We start from the raw sequence: 15,813 nt of genomic DNA, 5'->3' as shown, positions 1-15,813 counted from the left end.
GGTCTTGAAAGTCTCCAGAGAAAGAGACTCTACAACCTCTCTGGGCAGCCTGCTCCAGGGCTCCAGCACCCTCAGAGCAAAGTTTTCCCTCATGCTGAGGTGGAACTTCCCATGTTTCAGTTTGTGTCCATTGCCCCTTGTCCCATCGCTGGGCACTAGTGCAAAGAGACTGGCCCCATATTCCTGACACACCCTTCAGATATTTATAAACATTGATCAGATCCCCTCTCAGCCTTCCCTTCTGAAGGCCAAACAGCCCCAGGTCTCTCAGCCTTTCCTCATCAGATAGATGTCCCAGTCCCTTCGTCAGCCTCTGTTGGACTCTCTCCAGTAGTTCCCTGTCCCTCTTGAACTGAGGAGCTGTGGCAGTTTAGGCTGGGTTCCTCCTGTTACTGCCACATGAGTTACACCTCCGGTGTCCTGAATGTCTACCCAATAGGGTGGACACAGGACACGGCGTATTTCTACCCATAAATCCTGCACCCTATCAATCCATCTGCAGAGTCATTCTCTTTCTCTTTTTTCCCTCTCTGCTCCCGTGGGAGATGCTCTCTTATCGGGTAACGGTGGGGGAGTATCTCAGGCCTCTTAGGCCTGTCTAGGCCTAATGCCAGGAGGAGAATGGAGAGTGGGCAGTCTCAGACCTGGCCAGCCTGAGACTTGCCTAGCAGTGAGAGGGAGAAGAAAGAGCCCTGGGGGGTTTGGGTAGACCCTCAGGTGGGAGAAGGGAAGGATTGGGAAGCTTTGGGTATTATGTATGGGACTCTCTACGCTTTGGGATATTCTTGGCACCATGCTTTGTAGTTTTCTGTAGCTTCGACGATTGCTTTTCCATTTAAACTTTCCATCACTCTCCAATCCGTTTGTGTGACTGTCGTTCTTTTGACCCTCTTGGGGCAAGAGAGGATCTGTCTGGCCCCAAACGAGCACAGGAGCCCAGAACTGGACACCATACTCCAGGTGAGACCTCACTAGGGCAGAGTAGAGGGGCAGAAATACAGTATTTAAGTACAAGCTGGTGACTTGGAGGTAAGTATTGGAATGGCATAGTTCTGCATGGGGATAGTCTGCAGTGTTCAGACTGCTGTGTTTTCCATACCTGGAGTTTTTAATTCGTTGGGGATAATGCATCGCACAAAGTGAGGGGCTGTAGATTTTAAGTTAGTCATCAGCTTGTTCAAATTTTCCTAGAACAGACATATGAAAACCACAATTAACTTTAGCTGTTCAGTGAAATTGCAATCCTTTGTTCCTTCAGTTGGTTGTTATGTGTATTAATGTCACCCCTCTAAATAGGCTCCAATAAGATTACCAAAATTATTAGTGTGAAATGTGTCCAATAAACCAAAATATGAATTAACTTAGCTATAGAAATCCACATCATTTTTAGCAGAGTCTTAAGAAGACACATGTCACAGCCTCAGAAATGTCAGAAACAAGAGGAGCAGCAAAATGCAGCATCATCCCGTGGAGCATTTCTGTAAAACCAGTTGCATTTTTGCCTAATCACTTCCCTACTCAGTAAGGAGAGTTTGTCTCTCCCATCTGTTCCTCACAAAAGCCAGGTTGTTGTTTTCCCAAATGTTTTCCCTTCACTGGTGTTTATCAGATATCCCAGAGAGACCCCAATATAGCTCAGAGGGTGGCAGTCATTCAGTGCCTACCAGTGATCACTAAGCTCTGCAGAATGTGTTTTGTCTAGTCAAATACAGAAATTAGTAGAGTTTAGAAACTGTAAGAATTTAGAAATTTAGAAAATAGAGATTAGTAGAAGTGGTATAATGTCATCAGCACACTTGAATCATAGAATGTTCTGTGTTGGAAGTTCATCTTGTCCAACCTCCCTGCTGTGAGCAGGTACACCTACAACTAGATCAGGTTGCTTGGAGCCCCATCAAGTTTGACCTTGAATGTCTCCAGGGATGGGGCTTCCTCCACCTCTCTGGGCAACCTGTTTCAGTATTTCACTACCCTCACTGTGAAGAACTTCCTCCTAAACCAAATGGCCATTACTTGATGTTCAGAGTGAAAACTTTGCTTGTGCCAGTCAGGAGGATGAAACGACTAGAGCTGGGCACTTAGCAGCTCTGGAGAATTTGCCTCTCTCTGGAATATTAAATTACTGAGTGATCCTTCAGCTATCTTTACACTCCTTCAGCTGGAGCGATACTGGTCTTGGTTTCCTGTGATTTGCATTCATGAAGACTGCCTCCAAACAAGACACAATTACATGACTATTGGGAGATAACCACTTCCTTCCCTACCTGAGCTTTCCCTCCATTACAGTTTCCTCAGTGTGTCCCATAAGGAATACCATTAAAGGTAAATTATAGACCTCACTTTTGTCTAAGTGTGATCATTGTGACAGCTTCCACAGCAGCACAGACCAGTCCCAGAAGAAGGGAATTATTAATGGAAAAAGAGTCTTTATGCCACTCTACTCAATAACTTTGTTTTCCATGATTAGTCTAACCCTAGGATCCAATTACAAACAACAGTCATAGAATCACATAATTATTTTGGTTGGAAAAGACCTCTAAGATTGTTGAGTCCAACATTCAAGCTAACACCACCATGGCCATTAAACCATGTCCCACAGTTCCATGTTCATATGTTTCGTGAATACTTGCAGGGATGGTGACTGCAACACCTCCCTAGGCAGCCTATTCCAATGGGACTAGCAAATGACTTGTAATCAGTTCCTGTTCCAAAGGCATGCATGAAGTTATAAGCTGCCAAATAAGTGATAAAGATTGTTCACAACATGTTGTGATACCTGGACAAATTGAATAAAACCCACTTCATCCTGAATCCCTAAGAAGATAAAATGGAGCAGCCCCTCACACAGTGTATTCACTTGGCCAACATCAATAACTCAGGCCCTAGCTGAATTCTGAGGTGATTTGAATTTTTTAGGTTTTGGCCCATTAGAACCCTTAACATTCCTCTTCCATAAATTGTCTTAACTCAAACCATCAGATGGCAAGAGGTGAACAAACCTTGTGCAAGGAGGACACGGTTTGGAAAGAAGCACCTTTCTTACGTTTTTTTTCTCCACCCTGGTCACCTGAGGGAAAAAAATATGAAAAGAAAGAAATAAAAATCCCAATCTGTCTCAGTAAGGGCTGCACACAGGGCATGGGAACAGACAAATCCTTCTAGTAACACAAATCCCTTGGAATGAAAGGCACAGCTAATAACTTGATGGCTCTGATTGCTCAAATATTATACAAAACCTTCTGAACATCAAGTGGAATCTATCACAGGTTTGTAGCTATCTGTCCATACTTGGGGTTTCTGTCAAGGACTGCTGTCAGCTTTCTGGATTGCATTTGCATTTCACAACATCACTTGTTATGCAGAAAGTCCATAAATATGAATAAGGTAGAAAAAGGACTTTTCACAGAGTGTTTTGGGTTGGAAGAGACGTTAAAGATCATCCAGTTCACAGATTTGCAGATTGCATTGCGTTGGAGGGGACCCTCAAAGGTCATCTTGTCCAACCCTCCTGCAGACACCAGGGACACCTCCAACTAGACCGTGCTGCTCAGGGCCACATCAAGTCTGATCTTGAATGTCTGCAGGGATGGGACCTCAACCACATCCTGGGCATCCTGTTCCAGTATTTCACCACTCTCATTGAGAAGAACTTTTTCCTAATGCCAAACCTAAATCTACCCTGCTCCAGTTTCAAAGAATTACCCCTCATCCTATCACTCCATGCCCTTCTAAACAGTCCTTCCCCAGCCTTCCTGTAGGTTCACTTCAGATATTGAAATACAGTCTTCCTGGAGCCTTCTCTTCTCCAGGCTGAACAGCCCCAGTTCTTTCAGCCTGTCTTCATAGGGAAAGTCCTCCAGCCCTCTGATCATCTTTGAGGCCTCCTCTGCTCCAGCAGGTCCATGTTCCTCTTGTGTTGGGGGTTCATAGCTGGACATAGTACTCCAGGTGAGGTCTCACCAAGCAGAGCTGAGTGTCAGAATCATCTGTCCACCTGCACACCACACAGATCCAACTCCCCTGCCATGGGAAGGGACATCTTCCACTAGACCAGGTCACACCAGGCCCTGTCCAACTTGGCCTTGAACACTTCCATAGAGAGGGCATCCACAACCTCCCTGAGCAACTGGTTCCAGTGAACCTGCACCAGTAAAGAGAATCTTTCACAAAGCAGAGTGGGTTGTAATTTATTGGAGGGTGTGGTGATGTAGAAAAAGAAAAAGGCAAAGAAAGGTCATGCTGATGGATAACTGCCACTGCACACTGTGCTGTAAGGACACTGTTTCTCATGTGCCTCCTGTGCAGACACTGAACTCATGCAAATAACATTTGTCTAGAATGGAGGGAAATGAATATTTGCAATTTTAGACACAGTAGCTTTGCATCCCCTGAATTTTGCTTAAAGCTTCAGAGCCAAAATTACTCAGCTCCTCCAAAGGAGTGCTAGTTTCTGACATGACCTTTATGAAGTTTCACAAGAGCCAAACACGACCCAAAAACGTACAGCAATCGTTGCAGCTTTCTAAACACTGGACCATTAGATTATCACCAGGAGGTCTGGCATTTTGTCACCTGTCAACAACACTCAACATAAAAGGAGAAGTGAAGAGTGCAATGTGCTTGATGAGATTATCCACAGCTTGTCCCCCTTCTTGACAGTGACACTGCCCAGACTGGAAAAGGCTGATCTGGGCAGGCTGTTCTTTTCTCCTGACACTGAGGAGAAACAAGGTAGTGTTCTGATGGACAGGAATATACACAGGAAAATAGGCAGATAGTGACTTGCAAAAATTTGCTAGTGGCAGGATTTTTGGTATTTCCATTCAGCTCCATCTCTTATTCACATTATGAAGTTTGCAGCCTGCTTTCTTCCTCAGCAAGTGTCTCATGATTCATGACAAAAACATCTATGGAAATGAGATTACTAATAAATAGGCTGTAACTGATTGCAACTTCAGGACATAAAAGCTACATCTTTGTAATGAATGCCAGTCTTATTTACTTAAGATCAATGTTCTGAAGGCTTGCTACTCGTCTTCTCAGAAATAAAACTGCTCTGTGTGAGGCAGACAGCTTCAATACGTTCAAAGAATCACAGAATGGTTTGGATGGGAGGGGACCTTAGAGAGCATCTAGTTCCAAACCCCACTGCCACGGGCAGGGACACCTCCCTCTAGACCAGGCTGCTCAAGGCCTCATCCAAGCTGGCCTTGAACACTTCCAATGAGAGGGGTGTATGTATAGTCTTGGCAAACAAAAAAATCCCCAAAACAGCAGCAAGATGTATTGGGAAGTTCTTCTACCTTTTCCACTGTGGAATGGTGTTCAAGTACTTTCAGCGTCTACTTGCCACTAATCACAGAATCATCGAACCATAGAACTGTTGAGGTTGGAAGAGACCTTTGAGATCATCAAGTCTGACCACTCACCTGGAGCTCACAGCTCCACCACTACTGCTAAGACACTACCATTAAACCACGCCCCTAAGCACCACATCCATGCATCTTTAAAACACCTTCAGGGACGATGACTCCACCACCTCCCTGGGCAGCCTGTTCCAATGTTTGATAACCCTTTCTGTGAAGAAATTCTTCCTAGTATCCAATCTGAGCCCCTTCTGGCACAATTTCAGGCCATTTCCTCCCTTCCTGTCACTTTTTGCATGTGAGAAGAGACCAACCCCCACCTTGCTCCAAACTCCTTTGAGGTAGCTGTAGAAGCCTCCTCTTCTGGTTACTCAGTCAGCCATTTCTCATAAGACTTGTAATCCAACAAAATACTTCAAAATATTCTTTTGTATTTCTTAATGGATTCAGGGTGGACTACAAGCAAGGAGGACTACAGCATGGGAAAGAAGAGCTACTCTTTCTCACAGGTATTTATGTACAACATTTTCTGTGCAACACTTGCCTATCTGAACACTTGCAGGCTCAAGCTCCCACTGGAGTGCTGACAACACTCAGATTTCCTTGCCAAAATTGCTCAAACTTATTATGCATTCAAATTAACTGAGTTAATGGCTCCTTGGTATAATTGGCAAACTCCTACAGATGCTGTGCACATCTAAATAATTAGTCACTGCCTCATTTAGTGTTGAGCAAATTGCAGCTGAGAGAATTGTTTTGTTTCTTAAATGTATTCCCAAGCATGCATCCCAGGAATGAAAGAAACCCCATGTGAGCTGCTTCTGCTTACCACTCTCAGCACCAACGTAGCTTTCAAACAAGCTGGCCAGGAGTTTGTTGGATGATTTTTGGAAAATGCCTACCACAGTTTCATTAAGTGGGTCCTTGTTCTTCTCAAGCCACCCAATGATGTTGTATGGAACCTACAGCAAGGCAATGAAAATAAATCAGAGGTTGCAAATCACAGAATCATACAATGGTTGGGGTTGGAAGGAACCTTAAAGATCATGTAGTTCATGGGCAGGGATACCTTCCACTAGACTAAGTTGCTCAAGGCCTCATCCTACCTAACCTTGAATACCTCCAGGGAGGGGGCATTCACAGTCTCCCTGGGCAACCTGTTCCAATGTCTCACCACCCACACTGTCAAGAATTTCTTCCTATTATCCAGTCTCCCCTCCTCTAGCTTCAGTCCATTCCCCCTCATCCTATCACTATAACCCCTTGTAAAAATACCCTCCCCAGCTTCTTCCTTCAGAGCACCCAGGAGTTCTTCATGGTTTGGCTTGAAGCCAATGAATTGTTGCTCTCAGAGCAGCACCAGCCACCTCATTTTTCCATCACTTCCCCTCCAATTCTCTGCTTCCTAATTCCCAGATCTCTCTTCCTAATAATTACCATCTGAATCCCATACATGCTCCCTTCCAAACTATCTGGACCCTCCATCTTCTCGTGGACTCCATGCAGTTTGGCTGTGGAGATACCAGGTCACCACTGGCCCAGGAACCCTACTAATAGGTGCTGTGCTATAAAATGTACAAATAATTTCACTTCCCAGAAGTATGCTACACTGGATTAAATGAAAGATTTTCTGGAAAATTTAATGATTAAAAATATAACTCTTGGACTAGGCTGCAGCTACATTTATTGGGATATGTCCCATTTTTAACACCAGAAGGGGACAGAAATTCTTATTTTCTTTGTCCAACCATTGACAGTTACAGATAAAGAGCAAGCTGGACATTATTTCTTGTAGTAAATATAACATTATCTTAATGTTCCATTATAATCTGAAATTAATAGCATCAGGTAGGTCCCAGCTCTTCTGTGCTGAGGCTTCATATCAATTCTAGTTTGATAAAAAACTGCCTGTGTCCCTCTCAGATTTTCTGCTTATCAGGTCTGAAAACAGAATGTTGAAAGTGGGCAAGCTTTGGCTCAGGTATCACAGTCCTAGATGACATTCCCATCTACTCCATCATCATTATCATACCTGTTAACTAAACCTTCACAACACTGTTAACCACAATTGCCTTGGCTGCTTTGACACACTGATGTCTTAAACCGTGACAGCTGGTCATGGTATGAGTAAAAAGTGATGGTAAATATAAGCCCTAAAGTTAGGCAGAAATTACTCAGATCCTTTGTAGAGGGAACCAAGATTAACAGTTGTATGCTGCTGCTGTTTAATCACTAGTCTGCATCTGATTAGAGGAAAGTGATAAAGGAAAGGAATCTTTTCAGCAAAATCATCATTAGCCTTCCCCCGTTGTTTCATTTTATTTATGTATTCAAGGACCAGATGTCCTGGAGTCTGGTGGCAACTTGCTGTGTTGCAATATTTGTGCAGAGAGAGTAGATGTCTGCTTTTGTTCTTCGCTGTTTCTTTCTTCCCCTCTCCATCCTTCCAACCCTCCCTTGTGTGCTATGGGCCCGACCCCACCTGGAAGACCTATAGTACAGAGTCAGCAAAGGAACTTACTGAACCAGCATAATGACGAAGTTCAAAGTGAGCTTCATATTTCCTTTTCTTATCAGGCCTGGGCTTCTGTAAGTTAGGTGACTTTCCAAGATGGTTGTCATAGAGTTTGGCTTTGAATGTCATATCTGTAGCTTTTGGGAACATACATTCCTCTTCAAGGATAGACAGGATTCCCAATGGCTGTGGATTTAAGAACATCTTTGTTGGAAAATGCTTAGGCTGCCTGCTTTCAGGAGCTGTGCAGGCTTTGACTTTGATCTGATGGAGTTTTAAAAGCCTGCAAAATTTCTTCTCATTCTGAGGAGGAAGCCTTTGGCTGTTCTGTTGAAAGAGTAACCACATCTTTGACTATTCAGCATGTCCACTCTGTTTTATGATGACATCCAGAAAGGGTGTGATTTACCTTTCAGGGCAGTTGGACCATATTTTGGTCCAGCATTGATTTGGTCCATCAAATAACTGTCATTTGGCTATCTGATGAACTAGGAAAAGATGAACTAACTTTTCACTGGACAGAGTGCTTGAGGGACTAGAATCATGCACAGATACCCTGCTCCTCTGGAGAAAAATGATCAAGCAGAAAAGTACTTAATAATCTCTATTCCAGGTGTTCCAAATGTCCCACTAAGGCAATACTCAAAAATTCATTTTTCCTCACTGATCAGCAGGGTCAGATGCCACAGGAGGTGGCAGAACAAGAGATACAGCAAAAGACAGCTGTCCCCATCACAATTTTCTCTTCTTACAAAGAAGAGAAAAGGAAAGGCATGCATGCCATGCTGAGGAAGGGGTGAGAGTGAACCAGTAGTTCTGGGCTAGGAAGAGCATGAAGGAGCTTGCACATCCATATGTAATGGAAGAAAAAGGAACCTCATGGGGAGAGGTTACTGAAGTGTAGCATTTGCCCTAAGAAGCTGAAAAGTGAGTTGGATGTTAGGCAGAGTTTGATGTTCCATTTGCAACATAGCAAATGGAAGAGCAGTAGGGACAGAAAAGGATATTCTGTGGTTCTGATTCTGTGAAAAGTAAAAACCAAAGAAGCTTAGGCAACCATACAAATTAATCTACACCTTGTGGTTACTCTTGGATTTGCACAGCAGACTTGTGGAGGTCAAGCCAAGAAGACACAGATACCACAAACAGTGGTTTTCCTTTCATTCTGTATTGTGTGTAGAAAGGCAAGAAACCTGTCAGGCTGTTTATTCTACTCGGTTTAGTGAGGCTTGAGGACATCTCCAAGGGAATATCATGAATAAATCCAATTCAGTAAATACACTTGAGCACGCCTGGACATACCTTCTCAATTAGATCAATGCAGGCCTGCAGGTCCATGCCAAAATCAATGAACACCCATTCAATGCCTTCCTTCTTATATTCTTCTTGCTCCAGGACAAACATGTGGTGATTGAAAAACTGTTGCAGTTTCTCATTAGTGTAATTGATGCAGAGTTGCTCAAAGCTGTTAAACTGCAGAAAGACACAAAAAAAAAAAAAAGAAAGAAAAAGATGCATTTACACCACAAAGCTTGGTGGAACAGCAAAGAGGAAGGTGTTTATCATAGAATCATAGAATCATTAAATCTAGAATTATAGAATCAACCAGGTTGGAAGAGACCTCCAAGATCATCCAGTCCAACCCATCACCCAGCCCTAAGCAATCAGGTAGACCATGGCCCTAAGTGCCTCATCCAGTCTCCTCTTGAACATCTCCAGTGATGGTGACTGCACCACCTCCCTGGGCAGCCCATTCCAATGGGCAATCCATCTAAAACCTTCTAAACGATATCTGGTTGAGAAACTGCTGAGCATAACACCAAAGTCAAAGGAGGGGGGAGTTCAGCAGCTGTCATCTGGAGTGTGAGGATGCCCAGATTTGCTGAGGTCTCTCAGGATGAACATGCTTTTCCTTCAGCAGCATGCCACACCAGTCCTGACAGCAGAGCCAACATGCTTTGTGCTGTGCTCCATACAGAGAGCAAAACGAGGCAGCAATGGCAAACTTCAGGAATGGATCCTGAGCAGCGGAAGCTGTGATGTGCTCTCCTCACACACACTTGTTTACAATGATGATAGAATCAGAGAATAGTGCAGTTTGGAATGGACTTCAAAAGATCATCTGGTCCAACCTTTTGTGGGAGGGGGAGTGTAGATGAGATTGTCTACAGCCCTGTCCAAGCACATCTTAAAAACCTCCAATGACAGGGATTCTATGAAATCCTGGGGAGGTTGTTCCTGTGAATGATTGTTCTCATTGTAAAAAGATGACTTTTTAAAACCGAGATGGAGATAGAGCTTGTGTACTGAGATAAAAAAAGAAAGAAATATCCTATATAAATTATGCTTTCTCTCAAAGAGAAAGAGTGGGGAAAATACATTCTTCTAAAACACACCTCAAAGCATGTGAGATGTTGTCTTTGCTAAGGAATCACAGAATTGTTTTGGTTGGAAAAGCCCTCTAAGATTATTGAGTCCAAACTTCAACCTAACACCGCTGTGGCCATTAAACTGTGTCCCAAAGGAATATGTCCACACTTTTCTTGAACACCTCCAGAGACAGAGACTCTACTAGCTCCTGAGCAAAAGGTTGCCATCCTCTTCCTCCCCAGGCACTATCATCTATCCAGTTATGCTAAATGCTGAATGTTTTCTACATCTGCACATGGAAAAAGTCATACATGCTGTTTGCTTTATGGCTTTCTCAGGACTTTGCCTTCTGTTCACTTAGAAATACCCACCCAGAGCTATTATTTGGTATCTTCTATGTCCTTCTACCAAACCCTTACACATTAGTACTCACATCAAAGATTTCAAACCCAGCAATGTCCAGGACTCCAATGAAGAACTGTCTTGGTAGCTTAGTGTCCAAGGTCTTGTTGATACGGACCACCAGCCATTTGAACATTCGATCGTAGACTGCCTTAGATAAGGCTCCAACAGCATACAAAACCTGAAATACATGGTTCAAAACACCACTGTGAGGGACATAATCCACTGTGGGCACAAGGATTTGAGTGTAGCATCTGACTTCAATCTCTACTCAGGGTTTACAACCACTGAGATAGACTTGATACAACACCCAGCTTCTGCTCTTATCTATGCTGAGTTTTCTTCACCTTATGTAAGCACATGCATACTAACATGTACATAAAGTGCTAGTAAAGCACCTTTTGGGAAACAACTGGACAGCGAGTTACAAATGTTTTAATCCCTGACATAGCTTTAGAAGCTAGGGGCCAAATGGCAGCCATGATGTCCAGAGCTACTGCTAATATTCTGGGGAGGTCTGTGCTCAGGCTTCTCAGGGCCATTTGCTTCCAGTTTTTGAGGGATGTTATGGCAGGTGATAGGAAAAGACTGACCAAAGTCTCTCTTCAGGCTGGACAGACCTCTCTCCAGAAGTTTTCTACTTTTTGAGACTGTGCCACAGCCTGTCTTCAATCAACAATTGTCATAGAATCATAGAACATTTTTGTTGAAAGAGACCTCTAACACCATTGAGTCCAACCACCAACGCAAAACCACCATGGCCATTAAACAATGTCCCAAAGTGCCATGGCCACACTTTTCTTGAAAACCTCCAGGGATGGTGACTCCACCACCTCCCTGCACAGCTTATTCCAATGCCTGATCACTCTTGCAGCAAAGAAATGTTTCCTAATAATTGTCACCAAAAAGCTGCAACATCTTCTCCAATGCTGCTATGGAGGCAGCAGTGCTAGCTCAAGGGCTTTTCCCAAACCAAGAGATACCTTTAAGTGGATATTGCCTTTAGCTGATTGAGGTCACACAGAGCTTAAAATTGCATGAATAATGAATAAGTGAATAAATAATTCATGGTTCCACTCTTTTAGGTAACTGTTCTCCTCCAGAATTAGATCTCAATACCCATGTGGTGTTATTGCACCTGGTTTCCTTGAGTGGCTGCTACTAAGACATCAGAAAAACAACGCTATCAAAGGCCATGCTGGCCACTAGTTCTTTGTCTTTCTCTTTACCAGTTTCCCCCACTTTCAGTGTCTGTTCCCCCAAGTTTGGTGATCTGAAATGAGAACACGTACTAAAGGTACAGGTTAATATCTCTAGCAGCTCTCAGAAGTTACAGATGAATCCACAAATCTTGCAGGACAAGTATCCAAATACCCTGAAAGCTTCTCCTTACCTGTTCAACACTTTGACCTTTGGTCACGTACTCGTTGCCAACTTTCACTCTAGGGTGCAATAAACCCTTAATCAAATCAGAGGAGTTGATTCCCATTAGATAGGCAGCTTTGTCAGCACCTGGTCAAGAGAAACATGGTTTCAACTGCTTTGAAGTTCTCCATGGAAACATGCCTAGCCAAGACAAAAATATTGAGTACATCCATTTCCAAAGAGAAACTGGATCAACTGCTCTCTTAATGATCTATGTTTGGTGTGCCTAACATGAATCCTTTGTGATGGAAAAGGTTATCTAGGCTGCAAGAATCACACTTGAGAAACTCTTCGGGTATAGAGAAAAGAGCATATCATAGAACCATAGAACTTTTGAGGTTGGAAGAGACCTTTGCGACAAGAAGTCCAACAACTCACCTAGAGCTCGCAATCCCACCACTACTGCTAGGCTACTACCATTAAACCACATCCCAAACCACTAAACCATGTTCAGGTGCAAGAGAAGCTAAAGAAGGAAGACCTGAAGACATCAAAGAGAAAACTACTTGCAACTATATTGTTCAAATGGTCACAAAAATGGGATTTCATTAGGTTACTCTATGTCTCTTCACCTTCTACTAGGTAAGGTAACTACTGAATGAACCACTGCACAGCACTCTTGGCTGAACAGCAGCTACACTGTGCAAGATCAAAGCAAACAGGCTGCTTTTTCCTCAGCACAGTGCATGATTCTCATATGCCAGACTTCTGAAGGGAAGGATTAATTTTAGGTGTTATTCTTACTTTCAGTGCCATCAGCCTCTGCCTGCTCTTCTCTGGGTCTTTGTTTGAATTTCATGTTCCCAAAGTGCATAATGGCACCTGTGAGCTTGTAGGACCCAGCCTTCTCATCTGGCACAAATCCCAAGATGTCCATGGCTTGCTGTGAAAAGGAAACAGGTATTTTGTCACTGCTGTATCCAAAAGCAATAACATGTTGCAGCCCCACAATGTGCCTTGGCATGGCAGATGTTACTGACTTGCCAAGGGGCATTATCTCACAAAGCAGCCACTGGAGCCTCCTGAAGTCCCAGCAGTGGCTGGGGAGCAGGAGACCCCCTTTTATCTAGGATTCTATATATATCAAAACTGTAAGAAGGTTGTGCCTATGGGCATTACATGGAGCAAGGCCAGATCCAGAGGTAGAATAGTCCATCAGGCCTCATGCTTCATGGTCTGACTGCAATTAAGACCCATTTTGGCTTTCACCTTAGTCTAGTAGTTTTAGTGACTGAAACACTTTTTCTCCCCTCATACACCTAATTATGAAGAACAGAGTCAAATCAGTATTAGCTTACATCTGTTGCTAACAATTCTTCTCCATCGTCCAAGTTGTCCACTGTAACTACTCCTTGGGAGCAAAAGTGGTAGTCATAGGGGTTGGTAGATACCAGTAGCATATCTGTAAAAGAATTGCTAAGGTCAAAAGCACCATTCATTCAGGAGATCCCAAAACAATGTAGACTGAGAGCTCAACTCATATACATTTGTCTCTGCACAGCTGTTTATCATGTTGAGTTTGGGTTGTATTTTTTAGAAAGAAGATGGGAATATTGCACACACACACACCTATTAAGCATGTTTTGCAGCACATTGAGTTCATAATCAAAGAATGATAGAACGATTTGGGTTGGAAGGGACCTTAGAAATCAACTAGTTCTAACTTCCCTGCCATGAGCAGGGACACCTTCCACTAGACCTTCCACTCGGCCTTGTCCAGCCTGGCTTTGAAGACTACCAGGGAGGGGGCATCCACAACCTATAATTTGCCACAAAGCCCTACTTTTTCCCTTGTATGCCTCTAGGTGAAAAATCCCATCTAAGTACAGAGCAGAAAAAGATATTAGTATGGTCCAAGATGGGGACAGTGGGCTTGGTTCCTATCTTTTATGAAAAACTCAGGACTCTTTACATAAGACACTTGGCTCTTGATGAGCAGAAGTTTGAATATGGTTCTCTCTGTCTTTCCTTCTTCCCTTCCCCCCAGAAACATAGAGTCATTTTCCAGAAAGCTCCAAAAGTACAGTGAAAGTCACAGAATCAGAGAAATATTTAGGCTGGAAAAGATCTTTAAGATCATCAAGTCCAATCATTAACCGAGCACTACCAAGCGCACCACTAAGCCATGCTCCTCAGCACTACATCTACACATTTTTAAAGTGTCTCCTGTTTCCCTAAATGAGCAGAAAATTTTACTCACATTCAGCAGAGGGAGGCTTGGTCTAGATTTCAGTATTTTATATACACAGACACACACCAACCTCTCTAAATATATATAGATAAGTAAACCATAGATTCATAGAATAGTTTGGGTTGGAAGGAACCTTAAAGATCATCTAGTTCCAACCCCCTTGGCATTGGTAGTGACATATCTCATCAAACCAGGTTGCTCAAGGACCTGTCTGACCTGGTGTGATGGTTTCAAGATTGTCTTTTTAATTTTTCTTCACATAGTTCGAGCAGAGGAGGTGAGGGAATGTAAATAAGTCACTATTGAGTGAAAGAAAGCAAAATAATGATTGTTATAAACACTTCCATTGGAGAGAGAGAAATGTTTAAGAACCACTACTCAAAACAAGGTTGGGGAGGGGTTTTTTTGGGCAGTCTGGGGCTCGGCTTGCTTGCTGGGCTTCTGCCTGCTGTTTCTTCTTTTCTGGCTAAAGATAACACACTGACCTTGACAAGCTAAGTCTAACAGCCTCTCTTGCTTCTTGATTCTCTGCCTTCTGCCAGGGGGGCCTGGGGGAATTCCTTCTGGCTGGGAGGGAGGCCCCTTGGGGAAAGCAAAGGGAGCTTGGTTGTGCTTTTCTGTTGATTGTACAGATTTGTAAATGTTGTGAACAGTGTATATTTGTACATATTCATTGCATTTCATCATAGATTGTAGATTTGCTTGTAAATACAGCTTTCATTTGCCTCCAGACTGAGCTAGCCTGGTTATTGTCAGTGTGGGATAGGGATTTCAGCTCTCACACTGTTACACCTGGGTTTGGTCACATCTATAAAATCATGTCCTGGCTAAGTCCGTGTTACTTTGCTACATAGTCACTATGTATTAATTACATACACTATGTATGTAATAATTAATAAATGCCTGCGTTTATATAAAAATGAATCATTTTTTGTCTACAAAACAAAAGTTCGTGTTGCTTTCAGCCTCTCAAGAGCCTGCAGACAAGCTCCTGCTGGCCAGAAAGGTTTGTGTCATTGGAGAGCAGACAGATAGACAGACAACTGATGAGAAAGAGCTTGTTTTCCCAGAACTGGGATTTACACAGGCATCTCAGTGCAGTGCTTCCCTGAAGTCTGTCCCATAATCATCATTAATTAGGCCACATAAAAGCTAAAGAGGTTAGGGACTTGACCATGCACTGTCAGGATAATAAGGACTTCAAGCCAGATGGTGATTACACTATGGCTCAGAGCAGTTAGGTGCAGCAATAAAGTGACTCTTCAATGCATTTTATAAAATATGTTTCTCCAGAATACAAATTAAAATCAGCAAACCATGTCACTTGACTACAGAATCATAGAATGCATCAGGCTGGAAGCAGACCTTCAAAGGTCACCTTATCCTCCCCCCAGCCAGTCAGCAGGGACACCTCCAACTAGAGGTGTCCCTGCTGCCCAGGGCCACACCAGATTGGACCTTGAACGGCTCCAGAGATGGGGCCTCAACCACAACTCTGGGCAACCTGTTCCAGTATTTCACTACTCTCATTGTGAAGAACTTTC

At 43.2% G+C, this 15,813-nt stretch overlaps 1 protein-coding gene across 1 annotated transcript in view; it reads right to left on the bottom strand.

Moving 5' to 3' along the window:
* MYH15 (myosin heavy chain 15) overlaps positions 1-15,813 on the bottom strand; it is a 66,420-nt gene that overhangs the window by 34,865 nt on the left and 15,742 nt on the right. The window contains exons 11-19 of the mRNA XM_054400027.1: positions 13,377-13,480; positions 12,823-12,961; positions 12,047-12,165; positions 10,685-10,834; positions 9,184-9,354; positions 7,888-8,067; positions 6,196-6,328; positions 3,000-3,067; positions 1,100-1,187 (exon numbers count right to left, since the gene is read on the bottom strand). Of these exons, the coding sequence (XP_054256002.1) occupies positions 1,100-1,187; positions 3,000-3,067; positions 6,196-6,328; positions 7,888-8,067; positions 9,184-9,354; positions 10,685-10,834; positions 12,047-12,165; positions 12,823-12,961; positions 13,377-13,480 (1,152 nt within the window). The remainder of the gene's footprint in view (positions 1-1,099; positions 1,188-2,999; positions 3,068-6,195; positions 6,329-7,887; positions 8,068-9,183; positions 9,355-10,684; positions 10,835-12,046; positions 12,166-12,822; positions 12,962-13,376; positions 13,481-15,813) is intronic.

The sequence above is a fragment of the Indicator indicator genome, chromosome 1 (genome assembly GCF_027791375.1).
Source record: "Indicator indicator isolate 239-I01 chromosome 1, UM_Iind_1.1, whole genome shotgun sequence".
NCBI lineage: Eukaryota > Metazoa > Chordata > Aves > Piciformes > Indicatoridae > Indicator > Indicator indicator.
Note: the sequence above shows the minus strand (reverse complement) of the source record. Positions and strands in the feature narration are given on the sequence as shown.